Raw genomic sequence first — 27995 nt, 5'->3', positions numbered from 1 at the left:
GCTGGCAGAAGCTAGGGCAGACCTCGGGCAGCCCCAACTTATGGCCTAGCCTGGCCTGGAGCAGGTCATCACGGAGCTATTACTAGCTCTCGATGCCTCCCATTCGAGCAACAGCCAACTGCAGCAAAAAATAAAAAATCTGCTAGTCTTCCGGGAAAAATACAGCAGACAAGTTCTGTATTTTGCACGCAAGAAAGAAGCTCCTAAAGCTCATCTTACATTGCGAGGTACTGAAAAGAAGCACAAATGAGTGTGTTGCCTTTGCAATATCTAGCCCAATAAAAACATGGTGTATTGACCTTCCCTCTGTTTACGGGTTACTGTGACCACTTGGCCATCTAGAGCTGCTGCTTTACCTTAGTGGTATTTACTGGCAAGATCATATAGCTACTTCTATAAAAGCTGTTGTCAGACACAGGAACAAGTATTGTATCTTAGCTACTATCATTATGACAAAGTGAGGTGCAAAGACACAGGGAGCTCAGCACCTTAACACCTTTAAAATCTGGCTAGAATTACCCAAGAACATTAGCTAAGGGATGGTGATTCAAATCAATTTTATTACATACCAAAATATCTCAAATTCAGTGGTATTTCATATGCACAGAGTAATTACTCTTAAAGAGAAAAAACCCTTTCGGTAGACTGATAGCTTACTTGGGAGCTCTCTTTTTTTTTTGAAAACCGCAATTTTGAGACTACAAATGACATTCCTGTGGCTCTAGCTGTTAGGTAATCCACGCAATCATGATCCAACCAGACGCTATCATCGCACTAACGGACAGAACCTATCCGATGACTGATAACAATCCTAACTTACTGTCTAGTAAACCATATTCTGCATAGCCACAAAGGAACCATCTTTTCCCCGCCGGTTTTCTCGTACTACTTAACACTGCATTCTAGACTGAAGTCTAATAATGGATCTTTTTTTTTTTTTTGCAATAGCCTGTTACATTTTCTGTTGGCTAACTGACTACATTCCTACTAAATGCAGTAATACAAGGGAGCCTGGCCCCAAGTTCAGCAGGTCAGAGCAGCCGTTACCATAGTGGCATGTAGCTCGTCCTAATTGGAGGCCTCGGTGAGTCCTGGTATTGATCGAGTGCAGCAAATGGTTTATGTATGTTCTGAGACCTGCTTCTGGCAGCAGCATCAGCTCTTCCCATTTGAGACGCAGCAACAAAAACAGGAGCCGTGTGCAGTTTGACCAACGTTTCGATGAACCTGGTTCTCTTGCAGTGATATGCACTAAGCTCACATAAAGGTAGTGTTCAGATGACAATGCTTCCCGCAGTGACTATTCTCCCACACCGTACGGCATTACATTTTAAAAACAAGAGCACGGTGGATGCTGCGTTCCTCCCCTCCAGTGTGTATTGTCTCCTTAGAAAGGCAATGCTGTTCTACGAAGGAGTGCAAGGGGACGAGCTTCTACGTCCCACCCTGCACACAAAGTATGCATGTGAGCTGCTCTGCGTCCTCACCCTCCATTGCTGTCTCTCTTGAGCTCCAAGAAGTGCTAGGAAAGAACGCCCAGACCTATTTAATACTAGCTTATATAGCGCACAGCGCTTTGCAGAAGTACACGGCAGCTTAATACTGACAAGAACATTCGACGACAATCAAGAGGACTAGACAGAGAAACACCAGTGTTCATACAACTTTAACAAAGCTCCCTCTGCAGTGGGGTTTGTTTTTTTTTAACCCAAGAGAGCCCTAAAAGATTTTCCACTAAAGTGTCCTTGGTTCAACAATGTTAAGATCTTTCCATGCTGCCAAAGCTACTGCAAACTTTCCTTATGCTGACATGCATCAAAGCCCCCCTGGTCTGTCTCTAGGCTTTTGTGATGTACCCTTCTCTGATCAGGAAGTCATAGATTTTCCTGGTTTTGTTCACATCGATTTTGATGAGCGCTCTTGCCTGTGCCAGTCTCAAGCCTCCTTGCTTGTTACACTCGTTCACTAAAGCAGCTTTATATTCTAAATAGGCTCCGGGGACCAATCTCACCATCTGACAGAGCTGGAAGACAAGGTAAAGTTAATAAACATTAACATCTGTCACACTTGCTCGCTTTGCAATACCTGTTGGGGGAGAAAAAACCCCCAAAATACATGTCCTCTCTGCCCTTTCTCCTGAAGGGGAAATGGCAATGACAAGGGATCCCAACCCACAGGTTGTGAGAGGAGGAGCTTGCCAACACTCCTGCTGCTTTCAGAAACATCCCTTCCTGACAAATCGGCTAGGGAGATGAGACCAAGCTGTCCAGCGTGAAGCAGCAGTGCTCTTATGTCCTGTGTGCAGAAGGGAGTGGGGGGGTATTTTTTGCAGACCAAGGGAAAAACACATGCCAAAGGAGCTCAGGCTCACAACCACAGTCTAGCATCTTGGGCACGTGCCAGGAAGGGCATCTATAAACCTCTGACAGACTAAGGCTTTAATACCTTTCCATAAAAGCAGCTCTGTACACAACAGTCCGGCTGGGAACATTATACAGATTATGCATCTGAGTTAATTAGAAATGACTATGTCCAGTCTCCTGCAGACTGAAAATATTACTTCTAAAAAGCTCTCGGGTTCTGCTGTTAGGACAGAAAGGTACCATTGGCTCTCACCAGTAGGCCTCCTGTTAGATGCTGTGCTATACAGATACTGGGGATGCTGGCTGGCTCTTTGATTTAATAAGGCTATGTGGAGTGACTGTACCCTGATGACAGAGAACAGTTGAGACAAGGTCTCAGCTGGATGGAGCTTCTCTGAACTCTGCAGACCAGGATATCAGATTCCCGCAAGAGCTAATATTTTTGGCCCCTACTATTTATATGCTGAAGAAAGCCAGAAACGCCATGTGCAGTGGTGAACTTGTGATCTGATTTTTCAGTTTTGCAGGATTCAATGAAGGGGAAGCACCATTTGGTTCATGCCAGATGGAAAGAGCCAGGAGAGTCTGAAATGCATTTAGTGCACATCACATGCATTGATACATGCCCTGTAGAAGACCTGAGGAGAGATTAAGAACATCTTCCCTCCACCCCCGCTGCTATTTTCTTCCTCTGTCAAGGCTGCCACCTACTATTGCGAGGACCAGTGAGGGGAGGGCATTCTAGTACTGGAGCCTCTCAGGGCTGCTTTCTGCTAGCCAGATTAGTCCAAAGGAATATCCGCACTGTGGTTAAACAGTGAGATTGCAGTTAGCTCAGATACTGCCACCAGGCTAACTGCACGGCATGAAGCTCCATGCAGGCTGTAAAACCTGCCTGAGAAGCTGGGTAACTCCTCCCAGGACTAGCCTGTGCAGAGTGCTGTGTTGCAGCACCTACGCTGCTTTTAGTCCCTGTGCTAGGTGGTGTACATCCAGCACTGATATGCCTACTTTGACTGCAGCGTATACAGGCCAATTCCTCACGTAAGGATTGGTGGCACAGATCTAGAGTGAGGCCAAGCTAAGGAATGCTTTGCTAACGTGTTAGGTCAAACTGCTCTCTGATACACGTGCAGCTCTTTCTGGGTTAACTCCCAGTCAGCAGGGTTGGCCTAATGGGGTGGGTTGCGGTTGGCCCTGTGGCATTTGGATAAATTAAGTGCTAGATCATAGGGATTCACTGAGCCTTCCAGGAAGGCCTTCAAAATGCTCAGCCAATTACAAGCAAATATTCACGAATGAGAATAATTGCCCTCTTCCTCCAATACAAAACGAGGGCTGAGTAAAGTCTGTTGCGCTCTGCACGTAATACCATGTAATGATGCCCCAGCACTCTCCCTAGGGCTGCTGCTGCTAAATGCGCTAATTTGCTATGTCCATGTCATACTCGTGTGGTAGCAGCAGAGACTAAGCAGCCAACAAGGGAACTGCCAAGTTTGACTAGCTGAGACTTGGCTGTCTTCCTACTCGTGTTCCCTGATTTCCTTACCTCTTTCTCCTTCTCGTTAAGCTTCTCTGTCCCTGGCAGACCGGTAAGGTTCAGCGGCGGGGCGCTCCGTCTGCCTGTGGTGAAAAGCAAAGCACTACGTAAGCCCTGATGAGGACAGCGTGTTTTGGGGGCTTTGGCCCACAGGCAAATGCCATGTATCTTTACCCAGCACAATCCAAGTGTTCATGGGCAGTTATGTGGGGCTTTTCTTAATGTGAAGTTGTAGTGGTTTAACTGAAAGTGGGTTTGCAATTTTGAAGTGGTGCAAATGCATGAGGCGCGGTGGATTTTTTCACTCTGAAATAATATTCTAGTTCTGATGCTAACTAGAATTGGCAGTGCAGGCTGAATGGATGTTGGCTAGGATTAAGTAAAACCAGGCACCATTTTAGCAGAAGTGACTTGGGTACTGCTGGAGTTTAAAGCAGTACAGTGCTGAGGGTGGACTGTGCTGCAATGGCTGCAGGCTACCAGAAAAGCAGGGGTGAAACACAGAGGTTACAGGAAGCTGCTGGGATTATTACCCTTTTTTTTTGCTGATCTACTTTTTAATAACCAACTTCCTCTGGGCACCTCTTCATTTCGCAAGGCACCCATCTCCTTTAGGTGCCAAAAGCCTTTGCAAAGCTGGTTCTAAAGCTCCTATCATGCATTCGGGCAAAAAAATGCACTCAATGTAAAGCAACTGCAATCCAGGCTTTGTTTTCTGTTTGCTGAAGGGAGGGCTGCAGTACAGCCTAGCAAGAGCCTGCCAGAAATCCTCACTCTTGGACCCCATTCTTGGTTGTTTATAACTTTGCAGCTAATTCCCCGAAGAGTCTGTCAAGACTCTGCTTGCAGCTGCAGTATCTGGCTGCTCCAAGGCTACGCTGAGTCTTGCTCTGGGTCTGAGTACTAGAACAGAGCAGGAAGCCCCTCTCCCCTTTCCTGGGCACAGACGGCACAGATAAGGAAGATCTTTGGGCTGAATATGGAGGGACAAAAGCCTGACGTGGGATGAGGAGTGGAAGGGAAAAAGGAATGGGGGAGGGAAAGAAAGAGGGAGAGGGAACTTGCTGGGCAAGAAGAGAGTTGGGAACCGGTAGGGTGGGGAGGCGACAAGGCAGATTTGATAAGGAGCTGAGATATGGGAGAGAAGTGGGAGGGACTGGGGGAAAAACCTGGGAAAAGGAATGTGGGTGTAGGGGTGACTGCAATCTGGAAAGGGAAAGAGGACAGATCAGACGTGGAGCTCAGAGGAGGATGTACAAGCAGAATGGGGCATGCAGTCTGGAGGGGAAAACTGCTTTTGGCCACAAGACTGGGACTAGGATGAGAAGCCCGAGGAACGACAACGGGGACTGGCTAGGGGAGAAGAGACGTGGTAGGGGCATGGTAGAGGGAAAAGGCCAGAGTTTGGTGGGGAAGGCAAGCAGAAGAGTCTGTGCTCACAAGGGTACGCCCCTCTCCAGAGCCAGGAACAGCGCTGGCCAGGATGCACATGTGAACTTTGTTAGGTCAGTCTGCTGCTTAAAAATGTGGGCACTTAAGCTGGTTATTAAGTTGCAAAGTTGAAACAGGAAACACCATAACTGAAGCTGTGCAACTTAACGTGTCCCTCCATGTGTGCGTGATGGCACAGGCTCAGTTTACACACTTATATACTATTTTCCCCACAGGGTCCCCGTCACACTCAGTGTGCAGAATGGACGGTGCTCATTAATGAGCAGCTCTTCCAGATTTGTGTTTTTCTTCCAGCTGCTCATCCCATAGCCTCAGGCCTTATTTACTGTGCAGCGGAACAAGCCGTTCTGAAGAGCGCAAAAGCCTCCTGGCCTTCGGCTACGGCACTGACTGCTGTGGTAACTACTTGCTTCACAAACATCTCCCCATTTCTAGTTTCACAACAATTGCCAAATAAGGGGGGAGTTCACTCACTTTGGCCACCTGGTTTGAGACACTTGGGGCCTGTTCCCTTTCCCCTCTCCCCCCGCCATAAAACACAGCATTTCATGAGTGTTCAAAGTGCAGCTCCTACTGACTTCAGCAGCAGCCACGTGTTCAACGCTTCAGCCCAGAGCTCAAGGCCTCAAATCAGGCACCCAGAAACTGAGGAACACGCACTGTGTCCACCCATGAAAGGGTGGGTTGAAGCGACTCCTGGCATCGCAGGAACTCTGTCGCAAAGACGGGGATTGAATCCCGCTCTCCAAGGTAGCACGCAATTACCTTAATCCTAACGTGCTTTTCTGCTCCTGCAATCCCCCGACCGTTCAGCACGTGCCATCCCTCTTCTGCCACAAATTTAATGGGGTTCCTATTGACAGCAGTCTCTTTTATTCAAGCCTGAATCCCCCTAAGAGCCTTGCCACTCTGTTTGCTGAATGTGGTAGGGGTCCTGTAGTAGGCGATTGTGTAATTGAAGATTATCCTAAAGCATACTGGCAACTGAGATTGCACAAGGGACCTGTGTTCTGGGATCTGCTCCCTTTAGCACGCTTCATTCTGCAACCTTCATAGTTTTTCTTAGATAATTATTTTGGTGTCACATGTACCCTCATACCATCTGCAGCCAGCCATGTTTGTCATGCTCGCATTCCTCTGATATGTGAAAGGGCCCAGACACCGTTTCCATGCTGCTTCAGAAAAAGGACAAGACATTTCCAGGGACTTGTTTCAGTATATGATATGGGGGTCCACTCTCCTTTCCTGCCCTGCTCAATAAAAGAGCTCTAGAACTGATTCTCTTCTGTAACCAAAGACCATAAGGATTCAGCAAATCTATGCCTTTTGCTCTTGGAATGAGTTGTGAATGAAAGGCTGTGTGAAGTCTTACAGTGCTGGCACATAAGGGCTCTGGAGTTATACTTTCTCACTTGGCCAAGAGAGACCACTCTCTTTACATAGCTGTCAGGGTGGTGTGACTGATGCATGGTTGGTTTGGGCTCTTGCAGCTCCACTGCAGGGTATATTTACCTGAATTGGAAGCAACTGTGACTGTGGGGCTCAGGCCAGCATCACTGTAAGGAAATAGGATTTCAAATTACTGACACGTATGTAATGATAGCAATACAATAACAATAAATTGGTCCCTACATTTCTATCTGTTCGTGATAATTAGAAGTCTAAGGGTCTGTGTGTGCAATGGGACAGTGGGATTTACAGCTGTTCAGGACTGGGCCACGGAGCAAAGACAGAAGTTGAACGCTTTTTTTTTTTTTTTTTTTTAAAGAAAAAACAACAAAAACCAAAATCCATGCAGGAGGGCACTGTCTTGATAGAGACTGATCTAGGCTTGTGGGAGCCAGAAGGAAATCATAACCCTCTTAAATTTCCAACACCAAACCACACGAGCTGCACATTTGCCTTCCTTCTATTGTGCTTTTTTTTCTTAAAGCAAAGCCCCAGAGTCCTGTGGACTGTTATGGTGATAATGCTGCTCCTGTATCTACAATCATCCTGTAACAAAGTGTTTCACATATCATGTGCTGTCATTAAAAGCCATAAAGACCCTTGTTTCCCTCAACGGCTTAATAGGCAGAGTTCAATTGTAAGGAGATAATGTGGTGAAGTGCTACAAACAAATGCAAACCCAACCACGTCAGAAACCAAGTTACTGAACTAGCTTGTCTTGTTTTTTTTCCAACCTAAAATGAGTGCTGTTTCTATTTCGCAGGTTTTGGTTGTAGCTGTGTTGGTCTAAGGACATGGGCACGCCAGGTTCTTTGGGTAGATGTGATATCTTTTATTAGACCAACTGAGTAGTTGGAAAAAAGTTCTTGGCAAGCTTTTGGGTATACCCTTCGTCAGGCATAGGGAGTCTCTGCTGGTTTGAGACTGCAAGGCATGAGAGAAGCTAAAAGTGTGGTAGGACATCAGTGAAACTATAAATGGGTAGAGATAAGCAGGACAAAAGGAAAAGCAAGGGGAAGAGAGCAGGGTTTCTATTTCTGTGGATTCTGTAGACAGCCCTCCTTTCCCACCACACTAATCTGGAAACACGCTCATTCCCAACAGAAAGAAATGTGCTTCATGTGTTGTTCAAATAATGCCTGTGTATGGAAAATGCTTAATCTTACTGTATCCGTACATATCGGCTTGTCGACTGAGCCACTGTTGGCAGGCGCTGCTGTCCTGGATGTACTGGAGGACTTCGGAAAGCATTGTGCGCTTCAGCCGCTCCTCTTCTCGGGTTTTCTTGAGATGATCATAAGTCCTAGCACCTATAGCAACAGACCCCATATTCAGGTTAACTGAGCTCAATCAAAACTCTTGGCCTGCTGCTTTTTCACTTCTAGAGATGGGCAAGAAACTCTTCTCTAATGCTGGGCTAGATTCTGCCACCCTCCATCAGTGAGCGTGAGGGATTTCAGTGGAACTGTGTGGGGTAAGACCCCCCCAGCACAGCAATCCAACCCTTTTGAATCCCATGTTATTTCAGGGCCAAAAACACTTCTGTAACTGCACTTCCAGGATGGAATCGGACATTTCAAAGGCTGGATCCCTCCCTTGCATTCTTTGCCTATTGACAGACAGTGTGTGCAGCTACCCTTCCCCTAGATGCCATGCATTTGTGATCAGGGTACAATGCAGTTTCTTTTGTACTCTTCTGGGTGGCAACAAACATAGAGCTCTAAGTGGCATATTCATCAATCTACCCAATGGCTCAAACTAGTTTTGAAACCCCCATAATTGAACTGATGGATAATTCGGCCAACTGCCAGTAGCCAAGGTAGCGAATGATGCTTATGCCAGCATGAGGATGTGTAAAATATGACTGTGTTTATTTCTAATATGTATTATTAGACTATTTCTTTATCTGAAATAGGCCTTTCTAGTCATCTAACTTGTACTTACTACAGAAATTGGTGATTCCTGCTGCTCTGTATTCCTGGAGCCGCTTTATTTCCCTTCGCAGTTCGAATTCCACTGTTTTTCCCCCCAACAGTGAGGAGTAGAGAAAGCCAAAAACAAAAACAGGTCAGCACTGGTGGTAGTGAACATTGGTGCACTAGGAATACTGCTAGCCCCGACTTTGCAGGCCAGTGCTGAAGTGCACGCAGCCACAGGCAGCCTCGGACTGGCAGAACCTCCGAGTCAGCGTATGTGATGATAGTCTTGGTCATCGCGCTACAAAACCACGTCTGAATGACATGTTTGTGCCCAAGGAAGTTCAAACTCAGGGAATCCCCGCGCCTTAACATTATATGGCTTATATATGATGCGCTGAGCTTCCAGGAAGTGTTTGACAGACATGAACAGTCCTCACAACACTGTTAGTCACATATGTGCTGTTCTCTCCAGTTGGCAGACAGGAAAGCTTTACATGAAATTTAGGGCCCGTTTGAGTTCTCATTGAAGGCGATAGCCCAGATCACAAAAGACTGAGATTGCAAAGCAAGGGACTCTGGCTTGGCACATGACATCTCTGCAAGCGAGTGACTCATGGTTTGAAAACCTTTGTGTGTTCTCATTTTACCTTTATTTACTTATTTTTAAAAACGCGGTTCCCTGCCTTCCAGGCACTTGCATTTTCCTAAGCCACTTCTGAACCACTGCTATAATAATTGGACCAACTCCCTGACATGCATCCCCCTTTGCAATCTATTCAGGTTGCCATTATAACCTTGGTGTTTCATTTCTAGTTCAGAGATTTATTCATTGGAGCTTTACTTATATAGTTTCCAAGTACCAGTTACCTCACAATAAGCATAATTTGTCTAGCATGAATTAATTTGCGTTGCTTAGGAGACGTATATAAAAAGACTACTTGGGTTACAAAAGAATTTCACTATTATTAATAAGACCATGGGACTACGTTTGCAAGGAAGTACCACTTTGGGGAGCTGAGATTACTAAGATCAGGCCATTGATATGTAGCAGTATCGGTCATGAAATGCAGCCACATCTGGGGTGGAACATAGTGGCTATTTACATGTAGCCTTGTGCTTGCTAATGAAGAAGGATTTTCCCAGTTCAAATCACAGAATTAAGCAAGCAGGATGTAATGACTTATATGGGGATTTGACTAGGACACCAGGATACACTGAGATGCATGCTATAATTATGTATAAAAAAAAAAAAAAAGTATTTGGAAATTAGATGAAGGAAGAACACATAATGGAGGCTGCACCAAACCATCATGTACTTGCTAAGATACCACATGTGTATCTCATAGAAGATGCAATTAATAGCTGACTTAATCCCAACACGGGCCTAAGTCACTAGTGCTTTGCAGTTTGTGACAGAGTGGCAGTGCCTGGAGAGTTGTCTTATGAAGAGAAAGGACTAGATAAAATACCATGGGACTAGAGCATTTGGTGACATGTCAGGCAATGGACTCAAACAAAACACCGAAGAAAAACCAACTTGTCAGAGCTACCGCTTATGTAGGGCATCAAGCCAAAACCATATTTGCCTGAGGTGAGTAGATGGGAGAAGAGGAAGAAAACTAGCTCTCCATACTATGTACATTTATGGGAGGTCAATGATCAGTAAGTGCAACTCCTCGCTGGAAATGCGCGCTCCTCCCCAACCGTTTAACCGTAAAACCCCAAATACCTACATGCATGGCTTTCAATGAACTTGTCGTGTTCAGTTGGCCCTAGAATTCTTGCGAACCGCCTCATGGTCTCATAAAGGTCCTGGACCTCCTTCGGGTATCGTCTCTCCAAAACTACGTGAAACAAATACGCACCCTGTAAGCAATACCTTTATGCCTGGCAGGAAATTGGAGCAGCAAAGCCTTGTGTCAAGAAGCTACTCTTGTGATAACTTCTAGCAGTTCCTTTTATGCGTTCATACGTGGTGCTGGCAACTCGGGAGTTTACACAACGTTAGAGATAAAATGCTAAAAAGTGGCAGGTCCAGGCATTTATGCAGAATTCCTACCGTTTTGTACCCAACACGGGGGTAAAATATACTCGGGGACCAAAAACCTTATTAGGCATGCCAATACTGTTAGCACCGGGACACCCAAACCAGTGAGTATGTAGTGATTTTTATTACTAGTGTTTGCCAGTGCAGACAGGGCCTTGAGGCTTATGAAGTGCGTTGTATAAAGGGGCCCAATTAGGGTCCCACGGTGTTGCTGAAATACCTGGTTTCTATCAGTTTGTAGTAACATGCAATTATAATATAATATTTTTTTATATTATATTATATTATATATATATATATTATTTTTTATATTATATTATATTACATTCACAGCTTTTTAAGATGAGCACAAAGCTGTGAAATGGGTCTAATGGTAATTTTGGTCTGAGAAGAAGCAAATAAAACCCACCAGCAATAGAGGAAAGGGATCAGAACAGACTGCTAGGATGCATAACCATCCCAAAGCTCCAAATCTGAGATCCTTCTCATGGTGACAAAATGATCATTTTATGATACGGTGCTCAAAACTATACGTGCCACCACGTGATATCTAGATGTAGTGTGAGTATACTACACTGTAACATGAGGCCAAACATTTGGCATGCAAAGCGTTCAGCTTGAGGCCATTTTAAAACAAAAAGCTTTATTTGTACTTACTTTGAAACTTTCTGAGGTTGATGAGGCCATGGTCTCTTATAATTCTATAAGAAGGAAGAACCAGTATTACTATAAAGTAATAATTCATGCATCAGTGCATAAATACCAAGAAAGTTTGGGAAGAAACTGTGACTTAAAACTCTGAAGTAGTTCTGGTAACATTTAGTGAAAGTCATGCAAAGTTGTATAAGCTGGGAAAACAGGATCTAAAGCAGGGGTCAGCAACCCCTGGCACATGTCAGACCATGGCATGTGAAGACATTTTGCTTGGCATGTGTGTCGTGGGGCGGATGGTGGGGAAGGGGCCAGGGCTGTGCTGCCACAAGAAGGATCGGGCCCCTCGTAGCTCCCCCGCCATCCGTCCCTGACGCACCAACATCTTGCATGTTGAGGTTGCAGGTGTTTGGCACTTGGCCCAAAAACACTGCTGACCCTTGATTTAGAGGGCTTCGGGTCAGCATGAATTTGGGACAGCCATGTGTATTACTGCAAGGCCAACGGCATACGGCGCGAGGAAAGCTGTGACTTCTCAAAAGGATTGAAAATGGCTTTTCTAGAAACAAACTTCCTGTGACTAATGTCACCTCCCGAGGTTAAAAGCAAGAGTCAGGTCTCAGTAGGCAAGACTTCCAGCTGCATAGTGGGATGAAATGTCTCCTTGTATGGGGCGTAATAATGGGCGATCAATGCTAGAATTCAAAAGCAAAGAAGGAAGCTGCTTTGCCATCTTGACTTTTTTTTTTAAGATGTTAAAAACCGGTCATTTTTAAGCCATTCAGGAGTTTGGACTATTAAAACAGTTGGAGGGAATAAAGATGGCAGAGGCAATTGGGGTGGTCACAGGTATCTGACCAGTAATTTGTCACAAAGCTCTGCAATTATCACATGGCTATCATCTCCATCATCTCGTTTTAATATACATGCAGAGCTTGTGAGCAATAGAGGCATTCAGAAAATTACACCTCTTACTCTAGGAAGTCCATCACACTTCTGACTAATACACACTGCACAGGTCTGTATCCCTGCCCCAGGTACAGCAGGGACATACTTTTTAACACTGACATTAGCAGGTTTTTTTTCTTTTGAGATACTGCCTTCTCCCCATCTATAAAACTTAGGAGTCACTAACACAAATATGAACTATACTACGACAGGGACTATGGGGCCAGGCTGCCTTTGACAGCTTACACGGTATACTGCCATGTAGATTATGCCACACTAATATTAATTATTTAGAGGAAGGAAGGTCAGGATGAATTAGGTCACCATCTCTTTCAACTATTTTCAGACTAACAGTGTTGTGTTTGGGAGGAGGGCTAGGAATCTCACTCTGAAGTGGATCATCTTTCCCCAAGGCACTAAGAGAGCAGATGATAACCTTAAAACTGAATGAACCACCTGAAAGATGTTGCAAACTGGAGGCTAATAAAGAGATTTCTTGACTGTTTCTAAAAATCCTAAAGCGTGTTGAAGAAATTAGCCACTCATGACAGCAATATCATTGTGATCTTTTTATGAATCCTTAGGAACTAACCTGGAAACTCTAGTGCAATAAGATAATGAAGTGAGTGTTTCACCAGAGAGAGTTTGGTGTAGCAGTTAAAGTAGCAGACTGGAATTCAGGCTTCCTAAACCAGGACCTATGTATGTGTGGCCTGCCAGGACTGTACAGGGACTAGAGAAAGGAGCTGGAAGGCAGGACTGCTGGTTTCTGCTGCTGGACGTATCACTAGCTCCCTACAACGGAGAACCTCAGCTTCTACCCCTGTATAATGGGTATGTCATCTCCCAGGCACATTGGAATCTTAGCTGCTAACAAAGTGCCTTGAGATCTTGGTACAGAAAGCACTGTTTGCCCCAGATTGCACCACCGTGCGAGGTACCAGGGCCAGGCCTTTCTACCCCTTCTGCCTTGTTATGCAGTTCCAACAGGAGAAATTTCCCTGAAGTGATCAAAGCTAGAGAAAAGCCAATTACATTCAATCTCAGGGCACGCAGCATGTTCAGGGGGAAGCAGTCATATACAGTCACTGGTGGCAAACTCACTTTTTTCTCCTCTGCCTTTCCTTCAACCGGGAGTGATAGATATCTACAACTGCGATCTTCAGAGCTGCAAAGCATAGAAATGAAGACTAGATTCATCACAAAAAGCCTTATCAAACTAGGTTTGTCCCCAAGTCCCCCAACAACCCGTGTTCAGCATAGCTTGACAAGACCCACTTCACCTGCAGGAAGGGGGCTAGCTGCTTTGTCTTCAAGACATTGAACATCTCAAGCCACTGACCTGCATAGCAGCAGCAGCAGCAAACTGCTGTGGGCTAGTTTTGTGCAAGCTACACACGCCACTTGGAAAAACTTCCTCTAGTTTCTCTTTCCAATTAACACAGACATCTATCTTGTGTAAGTATGAATTTTAGTTTGCCTTGATCCACACTTTCCTTCCCTTTGATAACTGGGCTAAATATTTTTTACTGGCGGGAAACTTTTTGTGGTTCTGCCCACAAGAGCAATGTAGTCCTTTGTACCTTCTGGAAAGATTAAGTGGGTCAGGTTTAATGTGTGAAGTATCATTGGGTGAGGTTAGCCTGCTGAGGAAGAGAACAAGATCAGAGCAATGTTAAGAGAAGAGAGACCAATGGTCTGAACTGAGAAAATGCAGAGTAGATTGTAAGCCTCAGAAAATAACGGTAGCTTTTTAGCCAGTTAACTTCTCTATAACTTCTCTGGCAAAAGAATAAAAAGAAAAGTTGAGGGCAGCTCTCGGTAAGCATGGAGAGAATGTATTTATTAGAGGGCACCTGCATTTCTAAATTAATTTGTCTGCTTTTCAACCAATCTACACTAGATCCTGCAGGTCATTTTCACTGATACAATGAGGTTAATAACTTTCCCAGTAAACTCAGGCAAGAGTAGATAAGGAGACACCCATTGCCTTCCCTTCATAATTCTGTTAAATAATTCAAAGGTCCTATGATGCTAAATACAAGCTGTGAGTGGGCTGATTTCTAGATTGGCATTCTCTCACAACATTAAGTATTTTAAGCCTGTTCCTTCTGAGAAAAATTATGAATCTATAATAGATTCATAGTCTGCAGAGAAAACATGCAAATCTCTGAAACCAGGCAAGAGCATTTCTCCTCCCAACCCAGTCTGTTGCATAAAGAAGGGTGGCCAAAGTGTAGCAGAATCTAGAAATGTGACCCAGACATGACCACTGCCTCCCTGTAGCTACAGATTAAGGACAAAGTTGATCGATGGTAGTTTATTAATGGAGGGACCAATCAATAAGCAATTAGCCAAAAAATGAAGAAACCGGCTGCATGAAAAATGGCTGTATGAACGGTATGGTATTTTGAGATATACAATAGGGAGATAGAGAGATATATATATATATATATATATATATATATATATGCACGCAAATGATATATAACCCCAAACCTTTGGGCAAGTTAGCAGTCATCCCTGTTTTACTAGAAATTTCCAAGGGTTATGTGGCTGAGTTAAAAGGAATTTTGTTCTGAAAGACATTTCTTGATGCTCCGTCAGCAAATAAAGCATCTTCAGGATTATGCTGTACTTCTGCTTTACGGGTAATTAATGCAATACCTAAAGAGTGACATAAGGGTTATAAAATATTCAGACTGCAGCTTATTAAATGCAGGACTGTAAGCGTTATAAAATCAAGATGCAAAAAATTGCATCGTTATTGCTACTATGGCTCTGATTTTTACTGATTGCCTGTTAAGTGTAGGGTGACTGGAAAAAGAATGTATCTTACAAACTTTGGGGGTTACCTAACTCAGCAATAAGGCAAGATTAGGAAATTCTCTTTTGTTTAGATTTAGGGAGAGAAGAAGACATGCAGCAAGGCAAATATGAATGAAATATCTTACTAAGTTCTGGAATTGCTGCCAATTTAAATAAAACCTTTCTGCATTCATGAACCTGTGGAAAGCTCAGCTACCATGTTATTTTTTGGGGGACTTGTGTGGGCAGAACTTAATAAGTAGACACAGAAATTGAAAAAGGGACTCCTATAAATACCACTAGTAACTGGTCACCTTTAACTGGAGGATTGTATTTCTTACGCTTTCACTTAATGTAACATGTTCTGAAAGAAATGATGATTGACTAGGGAGGAGAGAGAACATTTACCTGAGCAAATGAAGGAAAAATTGGAGCTCTCACACAGAGAAAATTCATATTTGTTGCAGTCTTCTCCTTCTCTTTATTGACACATTCGCATAGAAGCAACTGATTACAAGATCTGGAATGCATGAATAACTCAGACTACTACTGTGCTACACGCTGCATGGAAATGAGAAAAGAAATGCTGCAAGAATTAAAATGACTGGTCTACATGTTTCTTTTAGAGAAACAGCTGTTGTACTGGTACCTGAGGAAAATCCAAGTTGACATGTCCAAAGCATCCTTTAGGGGCATGATAAAGCCCTGGGCAATAGTTTCTAAGGTTCCCAGGATAGGCAGAAGTTCAAGGCTACTTCCTGTACTCCAAAATCAAGGTATTGCGGATCTTCAAGAACACGTCCAAGAGCTTCTTTTCTTTCCAACATCATCTGCTCTACAGAGACCTTTGCCATGCTACTGAGCGATAGGCCTGCTGCAGGCAAGCTAACCCACTGTTTGGCATCCTACAACTAAACTAGCCTCTGCAAATGGATGGCCACCCCAGTATGCACCCAGCTCGGTGTACATGTAGTGGATACAATCCAAATTTACCCTGCAGGACATAAAGCGATGGCTTTAAAATGCAGCAATGTAGATTTTGATTAGATCTCAGGAAAAGCCTCCTTACTGTGAGACTGCCCAGGGAACTTGTCATTGGAGGTTTTCAAGTTAATAAAGGTTTTTCAAGAGGAGATGGAATAAGCATTGGACAGGGGTGGTTTTGGAGTAGCATTCCAGCATCTGTGCAGGGAGCTGGACCAGAAGACCCTCGAGGTCCCCTGAGCCAATGACTCCAAGTAAGCAGGGGATCTAGGTGAGGCAGCTATAGCAGTCTCCGCAGGAATGTGCAGGGTATAAACATTATGTAGCATCGCCAACTGCAGATGCTTCCTGTCCGATGAAGGGTATTTGTACCCGAAAGCTTGCAAAGAAGAATTTTTCCAACTATTTGAGCTGGTCTAATAAAAGATATCGGATTTACCCAAAGAAGCTCGCCTGCAAGTACTTAAAAACAGCACTTTGAAAAGGACCCTGCTAGTTTTCACCTCGTACAAAAATAACATTGCCCTTTACTGAAAATCACATTTGTAGTCTGTTTCCAATAGTTTCTTTTGAGCTTATAAAGAGCCTCAGGAAAATGCTTTCCAACGTTGAAAGTGAATCTCTCTTTATAGGAGAGGGAAGGGGGAATTCTAGACAAGAATTAATAACTAATACTGTAATTCAGTCTCTGATGGAACTGCACAATTTATGAGATTGTCAGAAATCCCTGACTGAATTACTGATTTGTAATCAATTGTTTCTTTCGCCTTATCTATTATGCTATATCTAATTGCAATATAAATTATATATTTGCATGCACTTGCTGGCTTACAAATGCTGCCCACAAACAAAAAAAGGCCGTGGACTCAAATATTTCAGAGTTGCTGAAACTGTTTTGCTTGAATCAAAAAAGACAGACCGAGGAATACTGATTATCCCTTGTGTGGTCAGACTTGTGCAGGATGACTCAGCAGACAAGATTTGAGTTCCTGGTTCAAGGTGGCTCGGGAGTCTGGGGATCTGATGTTAAAATCACAGTCATCTTTCTTGTGGGAGTATTGAGACTGTTCAGTGATACAAGGAAGTATAACAAGGACAAGTGCAGTGATACTAGAGGGATGTGGGTCAGGTAGTGTAGATGCAGAATATAAATGTGGAAAGTAACAGCGCTACCAATAGGGTTTTTAAAAAATCATTAAAATGAAAGCCCTCAAACATTCCTGTGCAACGCATGCAATTCCAAAACTGCTGGGCTGTCTGGGGACGTGAACCCGACAGGAAAAGACAAGAAAACAAATCCAACAGGTTCAGTTTCATTGTATAATCTAAAAACATTTTTATAAAGTAGACAAGGAACCTAGATTTGTAGGAGGAGGACAGGATTTTTTTTATTTCTTTAAAAAAAGAAAAGGAAAGGAAAACAAATTTACATTCAATACCGGGAAGAGAAATTCCATCCTTGTAGAACAGGGGCGGGCAATTATTTTGGGCAGAGGGCCGCTTACTGAGTTTTGGCAAGCCATCAAGGGCCGCATGACAGGCAGCCAGGGGCAGATAAATATTAATTTTCTAAATTTTTCAGGGGCCCCCAGGCCACATTTTGCCCACCCCTGTTGTAGAAGAAAAGGGTTCTTCAGCCCTGGCTGGTTTCTGTAGTGTGTAAAGGGGCCAGAGCTTTGTAAAGAAGCTTAGAAGCCCCAGCTGTGGGCCAGCAACGACTCTCTCTCTCAGGGACCTTCTTAGGATCATAGAAATGACGGTGGGAAGGGACCTCAGGAGGTCACATCTAGTCCCAACCCCCTGCTCAAAGCAGGACCAGCCCCAACTGCATCATGTCAGCTGGCCATTCTTCAGAGGATCTATGCCAGAAAGCAGAAGGGGCACTGTAAAAATCAGTTCCAGATATTCTAGATAGTGCTGTAGCCCCTCAGGGCAGCTATCATTTAGGTCTTCAGGAGGGTCTCAAATGCAGTGGAGAGCCTCTCCAGCCCCTGGAATAGCCCAAGGTCAGGGAAGGTTGGCTGAAGTCATATTGAGACCTGCACCTTTGGCTGGGCTCAGAAATTCCCCATGCCTTTGGCATACAGCATGGAATCACACCTCGGACAATGGAATATGGGCTAGACACCGTTCCTTCCCCGCTTGCACAAGCTGGGAAAGGGACCTGATGATCTGCTAGGACTGGAAAAGGTCTGACACATAAAAGGACAAGCAGCCAGAGAGACCCTGTGACTTTCTGCCCAGGCGCTCTCTTGAGAATCTGCCCAGGGAGCCGCAGTGAAGGGGATGGCCACTGCAGGGTCCGTGGGGTTGGAGAGAGACCTAGACGGCCACGTGCCTGCCGAGAGGGACTGTGACACTCTACGGTGTATATAATGGGAGATTCAAGGCAGGAGTTAGGTTTTAAAAGGAATTTTATTTTTATACCTAGCTTGACAGGAGTTAATAGGAAGCTGGAAACCAGCTTTCTTAAATAGCTGAATTGGAGTGGGGAGGGGAGTAAGTAAGTATGTGAGAGTATGTGTGTGTCTGTGTGTGAGAGAGAAAGTGTGGTTAAACAGCTTTCAGTGAATAACTAATGAATGAAAAAGTTAAAATTAGTGAACAGAACAAGGTGACTCTTCTTGGCTTTTCGGCCCAGAAGTTGGGGGAAACCAGAGCTGATGTAATGACATATAAACACACTACAAGAAGTGCGAGAAATTATGACTTTTTTTGTTGGAGAAATGGGGTAGTGAATGTCTGTACAATGAACAAGTCCATACTTTCTTCAGGTAAGCTGATAAAGGAATAAGGGGTCCATTTCTAATTCAGACAAACTTGTTATTCCCAGTGTATCATCTGGAGATGAAAATCTTTCTTGTGTACAAGAGATTTTGTAACCCTTAAACCTTCAGCTATATCTCACTGAATTTCAAACTAAATTGTGACATTTGGAAAGACTGAGGAATGTTGGGTCTTCTCTGTGGCTGAAGAGGTTAAGGCTTTATTTGAGAACTGACCCACAGCGATTAGCTGGAGTACTCTCAAGTGCAAGTGGAGGGCTGTGGAGTACTGAACTTCTTTATAATAAGAGAAACCAGAAATCCTCTCTCTACATGGATTAAAACATCGTTTTAAATACTTCCCCCTACCTGGTAGCAATTAGATAACATTATTCACAGCATTTCAGCTCCAGGATCTGAACCCTTTAAAATCAGAAGCTCTGAATAGCCCTTGTTTCCATGGAGGAGAAGGGAAATCTTTACATTCCCCTGTGCAGTGGCAGTTCCGTGTACACACTTGATTGTGCAATCTTTGTTTAATCTCAAGGGCACAGTAGTCTCAATTTCCTGCATTGAGGATTCATCTGCATCTATCTTCCTGGTGTCTGCCTGAATTTATCCTAAATAGGTACACTAGCAAATTCCCTAAACGACGTATGGTTAGGATAGAAGGGATGACTCCAAAGTGCAGCAGACACTGCAATAATACAGCAGGTGGTACTTTTGCTTCTGGGTCAGTAGTAAAGCAATGTCCCAGTTCGCTGGTAGAAGATACTGAGCTGCCTACAGCACCATCTTTCAGTGAAACTAAGGTCCTGACCATTTAAGATCTATGGCTGTTTCATATACTCTTCAGAAGAGCATCTTGCCACCTGTCTCTTGGCAAACTTCTGGTAATTATCTTATGTCTACCTAAACTTCACCTCTGGGTTTTACCGGACATAGTACTCTTTACTTCCTTTCCTGAAGTGCTGCCTGCTGTTGTTGGGGATCACTGCCTGAGGTTATGTTCTGCTTTGCACTGTTGCAACAGGAGAAATGCCCCCTGTCTTAAGTTAATACACAGGTTAATATTTTTGGCCGGAAATTGGGAGGAAAGACACTAAAGAATGCACAAGTGTTTGAAATCCCAGCACACACAGGTGAGAGAACTTGATCAATACTGCAACTTTACACATCAGTAAGTGGGGAAGAATTGTGAGCAGGCACTTTGAAACATCATTTTCAAACATTTTTGTCAAGATCTAGGGCTTACCATGCAAAATGTCTGAATCGTCCTCCACAAAATCTATGTCTCTCAAATCCCATTCAGCATAGTTGTCAAATTCCTGTTCAAAGGAGACCAACAAGAGCTCTCTAGTTAATGCTCGAAACCTGGATAACAAGGTGGGGCAGGCATGAAAGCTGAGGAGTACTGAAAACGGAGACATTTGCTAAATACCAGTGTCACCCCACACACAAAACTGTTGAGAATGGCTGTATGTAACTGGCTACATCCCTGTGTAAGATATGAGTAGGTGGGACACTAATGGGGTTTTAATGAGGGGAAATATAATTTACAAAGGCTGCAGAAATTACACATGCAGCCAACCAGAATGGGGATTTAATACTCAAATGCAGTGATGTAATCCACTAGATGATTTCTATCGCTCCCAAGCAGAAAGGAAAGGTATACCAAACCCCCCCCCAAAAAACTATGGACCACTGGGGGCTGTGCTTGCTGGCAGCATGAGGTTTGAATTTAGCCTGGGGTGTGACAGGTTCTATACATGCAATGATTGCTGTTTTCTGACAAGCCTGACATAGACACTGAAAGCAATGGGAAGGTTCTTAGTGGCTTCAATGAGCTTTGGATCAAGCTCACACATACTTTTCTGTAAGAAAAATGAACTAAAAATAAGCTGGCCGATCTGGCTGAGCATCTCATTCACACATCCAGCTTTCTTGCATAAGCAGCCGATTGTTATGGGGTGTTTCATAACAACCTGCCTTACAGACCTTCTACACAAGGCACTGCCTTGCGGGAGGACACGTAGGAGTTTTCCAAGCCCTTTGGCGCCACCTCTCTCCGATCTATAAATCCTTCATTATATCATCCACTGCCCCCATTTCATTTCCCTTTATAATTTTTTGGGAAAGAAATTGCTAGGTAGGAGGCTTGTGCAGCTGCATCTGCTTCAGTATCAGTAGCACACACAAAATAATAGGACAAGATAGATTCCTACCTCGACAAAGTCTGCTCTTGCGGGCATGTATCCAGCCATGTCCCTGGAGAGCAGGGAATCGAAGGTTGGTCGTGGAGGGTCATCAGCAGCTGAGAAGATACATGGTTTTGTTGCTTTAGTTTATTAATAGATATTCCCTTGGCAGCAGATGCAGGAGTAACTAGTGTTAGCCAAGACAGCCTGATTAGTCTATAAACAGGGATGGGTAAAAGTGCTGGGGTGAGGTACCCTTTGCTCCTTACAGGGAACTCTCTGGGGGTAAGAATAAAACACAAGATGATAAATGTGACATCAAATGCAAATTCGATGTTTCACATAAAAGAATCCCTTGCAGAAGCCTCTGCTGTTCTTCACTTTTAGGTCAGAGTTTTCCTTTAGTTAACAGCAACAAGGTTGTTAAAGCTGCCACCTTCTGGGTCCCATTTATAGCGAGTTTCAATTAAACACCTATAACTCTGCATTTTTATTGTCTGCCAAATGGTAATGGACTAAGGCTCACAGCAGCTTTGTGAAGGAGACTGACATTATAGACCCCATGTTACATGTAAGGGAGCTGAGCCAGACAGAGTGCAACTATCCCCGGGTCACATAATGAAAGCCAGGAGCAGTAACCAGATCTTCCAACTCCCACTTGACTGGCTCTAACCACTGGCACATCCTTTATGATGAAATGTCATCCTCAGGATGTTGAGAACCCAGTGATTTATGTGAGGTTTGTAAGGGAACTTCTACCAAATAGGGGAGAACTTGAGCAATGTTAACTTTGTGACAGATTAATCAATTTGCAAAATTGCTACAGCTTCCTACATGGCATATATACAAACGGACAGTTAGTCAAAGAAAGAATGGGAAGCTAGCCTCATTTCAAAAGTGCCACTTTTATGATAAATATAAGCAGTGATGCATATTAAAGTAAGAGTAAGCCAATGCTTCATAGAATAAACTTAACATCCTGCAGGTGCCTGTAACAACTGGCTGCGTGTGTGCACGTGCATGTGCATGTGTTTTCAGCATGGGGTGATCATATTCCTCCCTTCCCTTCAAGGCACCCGCAGGACACAGTCGTAAATAATCCGTATACCAATGGCTCAGCTCACAATATGGAAAATCCTCTTTCCAAAAAACTAGAGTACAGACATTTTCCCCTAAGGTCTGTTCATTGCGTTCTCTGCATATTGTTGTAGGGACTGTGCAAGGAAATGTCCCAATCCCCTCTCCCCACGTCCATCGTGGCGGGGGATACTTACGGTGGAATGGAATGGCTGCATCTGCGTTCTGCACCTCCTCGGCCTGCTTCAGGTTCAGCAAGGTGGATGCAAACAAGGGGTTGTTGATGAAGTGTTTCATGTAATGTTTCTCACACTCCTCCTTGGATTTCGTACACATCTGATTGGCCACATCTTGCCTACGGTTGGTGGGGGAAAAGGAGTACAGCCATTGTTCTTTTCATTAATGGCCCGGGGGGGATCCATTTTGGACAGGTTTTGATTTGTTTCATTATGTAAGTGGAGCTGGTCATTCTTTGGCTCTCAAACAAGCAAACCGCAGTTGGCCCAGAAGGACTTGCACCCCACTGGTCTTTACCAACAACTATTATCTAAATCTCTATTTTCTGAAGCAAATCAACAAGACGTTTGGTCTCCGAGAGACAAAAATACTGCCTTAGAATATCATCAGTTGTGGTAATTCGGATCCTAATGTGCAACTCTCCTCAAAACTGTTGTAATCTAACATGGAAAAGTGCTTGAGATGCAGTTTTTCTTGAGCTCTCTCAAAATCACCATTTGGGCACTGAGAGTCTAAGACCTATTTATCACAGGTTCTCAGAGCTTATCACTGGCTTCCATTATGCCTATAACTAGACTGACAACATTGATGCAGGTGAATTACAACAGTTTGGCTTTGTAAAACCTTTTTACTGCGTGGTGTGATCCTGTCATGTTTTATCATTTGAAGTACATGGGTGAGAGACCTCCACAAAATGTTCACATGCTTCAAAAACCAGACTTGATAATCCATGGGGTGGCACTCTCTTCTGAGTCAGTACCAAACTAATATCTTCAGCACAGACTCGGGGCAGCACATTTCAACTGCCATGTAAAAACCAAGGCATCTTGACCCCATGTAATTCTTGGATTTTCAGATTATAAACTCTTTGGATGAGAGACAGTGCCCCACTATCTGTTTGGGTTTTTTTATTTTTTGTTTTTACAGCTCCAAGCATATTGTTGTCACTTGACAAATAATTTAATATTATTGTCATTAAAGATCCTTTAGGATTTTTCATTAATCCTCAAGCGATGGCAAAGTCCAAGCCACATAACCGCATTCAGTCTCCCAAATTCCTCTTGCGCTTAAATGAAGATATAACTTTCTCCCTTCTCTGCGTAGCAATATTAAACCACTGTTGTATTTTACCCCCACCAGGTAGCTGCATTCTGCATGTATGAACAGTCCCTTGAAATCTTGGACAGGTATGTGGAAGCTTATTAATTCCTTTTGTAACATTAATTTGGGTGAGAGATGTTCTGAAAGCATGAATTATTTGCATTAAGTTGTATTGTAAGTTGAAGATGCATGTGTATGTGTATAAACACACACACACATTTTAGACATATAAGTAGACGCTTATTTCTACTAAGCTCAGAACTGTGTATGTGTGCGCATGGGGGGGGGGGGGGGGTGTTGTTAGGTAGAAAAAAACGCTTTTGCCAAATAGGATAGGGGAAAAAAAATGAACAAAGCCAATATGTGTTTAAGCATAAAGAAACGTGACAATCAATGTGATTAAAATACTGCAAGAAGCATCCAGGACAACGTCCTTTTCAAAATGGAAATTGGAACAGGCTTTCAGGCTTAATTTTGTCTACAGTTATATCCACAAGACCTGACAGTTCTGTTCTAGCAAAGCCTGGAGTTCTCCGTCTTTAATATAGGGATTGGCTCGTGAAGGAGAAGGGAGTTGGTTCGCAATTGCAAGCATGATCTCTTTTAATTTGCAAATGTATATCATCCCTGTGGCAACTATGGCAATTACGTGAATGGAAAATAATATCTGCAAAGTATTTTAATGTATGTCTAGCTGTCTGATCCGATATAGCAGTTGGAAGAGAGAAGAGATTGCAGCATGTGGTGGCAAACTCTTAGCAGACCACCAGCTCTGCTACAGAACAGTTTGAGAACCTTTGTCTTAAGCAGTTTACTCTTCTGTAAAACAGTTATGTATAAGCTGAGGCACAGTGTCATTGAAAGCCTGATCTTGCATATTGCCGAGTTCCTTCAGATCCTACAGACTTCACCGCAAGTGGAGGGAACTCTTGCATCCCTCAGATTCTTAGCAGCCTGTAGTAAGTACTAGGTCATCAGCGATTTCCATCCCACCCTCAATGCTACACACAATCAGTGAAAGATAAGGGAACAGAGGCCAGTATCCCAGCCTTCTGCTAACCATCTGACTGATGAATTACTGTGCCCCAGCATATTCTGAGAACCTGACTCAAAACCCACTTCAGTCAATGGGAAAACTTCGAATTGGCTCTGGTCCAGACACTAAATTCTCACCAGTTTCCAAATCCACAGTCCATCACAGCCTCTAGAAGGGCCATCTCCTCTTGTGCTGTCCAATTAGGATCCAACACAGGAAAATCTGAAGTCTGGAGAGTGGAAAAGAAAAATCTGTGATCCTTTCAGTATAAACCACCACCTAGTGAAGTTATTACCCTGTCACAGTCTGGCAAAACCTCCCACTGCTTTGATACTGGCCATTTAAGGCCTTTGTTGTGTCCCAGGGATGTATAAAAATCATTAAATGCACATATCACCTGCTGTAATCTCTCTTAGTTTGTGAGAATGTCATAAAACATTACATGAGGCTGCATTTTGTTCTATTTCTGGTACTTCTACAAAGTGCGAAGACCTGAAACAGAAACTAGCCACGTTATTTCCAAAAAAGTTTCTTAGCTCCTTAATGAGGTGCATAGAAAATTATTTCATGGGATAGAAAAATTGCCTCCTGTTTGTTTGTTTTTTTAATAAAAGAGTTTGAGCCACATATGGACAAAAAATAAAAAGCCCCTATGCACCACTACGTAGTTAGCTGCCATTACTCTCCACGCAGAATTCTGTTCCTCATAGCTATACATTTCTGAATTTAAGGATCTATATCTAACAGACCCATGATCAAGTAAAGCCATGTTTAAAAAAAAAGGTTTCTCTCCTAACAAGGCCCAAGATGAATAAGTCACCTGAACTGTGTACTTACCATGATTTCATAGGTATGGTCACTCTGATGCTTCTTGTACTCAAATCCTCGTGTGAAACACTGCAGAACAAGGAGATTAGCACTGCATTAGTTTTTTTGAGACTTTGTGTTTGGTTTTTCTCTCTTGTGTACTAGTTACCAGAAAATACCCATTTAAAAATAGGTTCCAAGTGTGGATTTAGTTTTTAAAAATGATGAACATCAAAGTTAAACTAATTCTGAAACTTATTCTGTATCGTACTGACCTTCAGCACCAGGAAATACTTGTAATTGTGTTTTGCAATGTATCGTGGCACTTAAATCAGGCAGATATGAGGAGCCATCTATTCCTGGCACACTCCTCAGACAGAGCCTAGAAAGTTTTCATAGATTTCATAGACATTAGGGCTGGAAGGGACCTCGGAAGATCATCGAGTCCAGCCCCCTGTCCAAGGGGCAGGAAGTCAGCTGGGGTCATAGGAGCCCAGCAAGATAAACATCCAAATTTCTCTTGAAGGCATTCAAAGTAGGTGCTTGAACCACCTCAGATGGCAGGCTATTCCAGATCTTGGGGACTTGGACAGTAAAGAAATTCTTTCTTATGTCCAGCCTGAAACAGTCTTGCACGATTTTATAACCGTTTGACCTTGTCATCCCTTGGGACACTCTGGTGAACAAATCTTCCCCCAGATCCTGGTGAACACCCCTTATAAAACTTATAGGTGGTCATTATATGGAGCAACTTAATGAAAGAAAAAAGTTTTTCCCTTTCGTTAAAGGAAACACACATGCATGCATGCACTCACACGCAAATATGCAGGCATGCGTAAACAAAGACAGAAAAGAAATTTAACCTGCTCATGTAGTATGTACAACTGTATCTTGAGATGAATGAACTTTGCCTACAAGAGAACTAAAAGATCACTGGTGCAGTCAAAAGCCCCCAGCTTCATTTCTGAATCTTCTTAGGCTTTACTGAAAAGACGTTAGCTGTTGTTTACCCAAAGCTCCAAACATGTCATGTTTTCTTCCATGAACTGAACTCTCTCACGCAAATGCATTTAATTGATCAGCATTTTTATTTTATACTAAGGGTGGCTCATAGCTATGTACTCCAACTTTTAAAGGAAGCTCAGTGGTAAGATAAACCCCGAGACATGATAGGCGATAGGACAAATGATGGTTCAGCTATCTACATGGGTCAGCAGCCCGTGTCTCCTGGTTTGTCCTTTGCTGCCTACTCAAGGATTTCCTTCATCTGCTCATGTTAAATTTTTTGTTTTTTTCCCTCCAGCCTTTAACATTTCTCCTGGTCCCTGAGCAAACATTTCTGAGGTGCACTTGAGATGATATGAGCCCAATAGTAATGCAGTGGGTTAACACCAGAAATTGTCTTGATAACCTTCTCAAGAAAGCATACGTTTTCACTTTTTACCATCAGCTTACCTGCAAACACAGGAGAAAAGGAGGAGGGCCGCATTCGGCACATTTGATGTACGGTTCTGTGAGGTATGAAGAGCAGCCTCGGCAAGGGGGCTTATCAAATGGGTCATCTACAAAACCAGCAAGAAAACATGCTGAAAGAAATCCAGTGCAACACAAGTATGCAACTGTGGTTTATACTGTTATTCAAAATGGCTAGTCTCAGTTTTAAAATGCAGGTATATGTTTATAGACAGCTGGTCCTGCCTGGGAATAGCAAGTGAACGGACTAGATGACCTTTCAGGGTCCCTCAAGGTATTTCCTATGGTTATAGAAAGTGTGTCTCCACTCTTCTAGATTCTCAGTTTATATTCCATTTTTAAATGAATTATTTTTGCAGGGAAAGAGTTCACATGTTTGCAGTCAACTCTACTTACATGCATACTGGATAAATGCATAATTCTCTTTGCTGCCTAATATGAAGCAGGTCTTAATTTTTTTTGCTTCCACTAGAACAAACACTGGTATACACATATTTTTTTAGTTCTCGGATGTGCCAAAGACCTGCCGCTTCAGAACAGACTCGATTAATCGAGTCTGCCCCGCGTGGGAGCCGACGCGCAATGCGCTGTGCCACATGCAGTTGTGTAAGCAGCAAAATGCGTGTCAGCGCAGAGAAAATGGCAGCGGTGTGCTTTTGAACTAAAGCACTTCAGAGGTGTTTTAATTCAAAACCACACCACTGCCACTTTCTTCCCACTGATGTGCATTTTGCCACTTATACATCTGCAAGCGCTGCAGCACTGGGTGCTTTCTGCAGCAACTTACAAGCATACAAATGCCCTGTCTGCGTATCATTGAAATGAACGAGCCACTCAAGCACATTTTAGCTGCGAGATCTACTTTTGTAACGTAACCGTACTCCGGCTGACAGCGTACCAGTCGGTGGAAGAAAACAGTGAAGCAGCAGCTGTCAAAGGGCTGCTATCGAAAGTCTGGAAAATGACGGGACCTGGTCAGTTTCGGAGCTAGTCGGTTTCGCAGGGTGTGAAACCGACTAGGTCCAGCCCTTTGTCAGTCCCTGGACTCGGTGCTGAAATGCAGCACGCGACCTCCTCCTCTCAGCGAGCTCCAGCTTCCCCTAAACAGCGGCGTGATTGATGCGCCTTGTCCACGCTGAA

General features: G+C 43.6%; 1 protein-coding gene across 2 annotated transcripts in view; it reads right to left on the bottom strand.

Annotated features, from left to right (window-relative positions):
- Positions 1–540: 540 nt before the first annotated feature.
- Positions 541–27995, bottom strand: part of TADA2A (transcriptional adaptor 2A) — a 28369-nt gene continuing 914 nt past the window's right edge. For both annotated transcript variants that reach the window (XM_014608088.3, XM_014608087.3), the window contains exons 3-16: positions 26838–26944; positions 25413–25472; positions 24713–24804; positions 22399–22556; positions 21152–21240; positions 20182–20254; positions 13474–13537; positions 11428–11471; positions 10457–10567; positions 8749–8820; positions 7982–8114; positions 6868–6911; positions 3913–3986; positions 541–2023 (exon numbers count right to left, since the gene is read on the bottom strand). In XM_014608088.3, coding sequence (XP_014463574.1) covers positions 1838–2023; positions 3913–3986; positions 6868–6911; positions 7982–8114; positions 8749–8820; positions 10457–10567; positions 11428–11471; positions 13474–13537; positions 20182–20254; positions 21152–21240; positions 22399–22556; positions 24713–24804; positions 25413–25472; positions 26838–26944 — 1307 coding nt within the window. In that variant the 3' untranslated portion in view covers positions 541–1837. The remainder of the gene's footprint in view (positions 2024–3912; positions 3987–6867; positions 6912–7981; positions 8115–8748; positions 8821–10456; positions 10568–11427; positions 11472–13473; positions 13538–20181; positions 20255–21151; positions 21241–22398; positions 22557–24712; positions 24805–25412; positions 25473–26837; positions 26945–27995) is intronic.

The sequence above is a fragment of the Alligator mississippiensis genome, chromosome 14, assembly GCF_030867095.1.
Source record: "Alligator mississippiensis isolate rAllMis1 chromosome 14, rAllMis1, whole genome shotgun sequence".
NCBI classification, from domain to species: Eukaryota; Metazoa; Chordata; order Crocodylia; family Alligatoridae; genus Alligator; species Alligator mississippiensis.
This window is presented reverse-complemented; position numbering and strand designations above follow the sequence as displayed.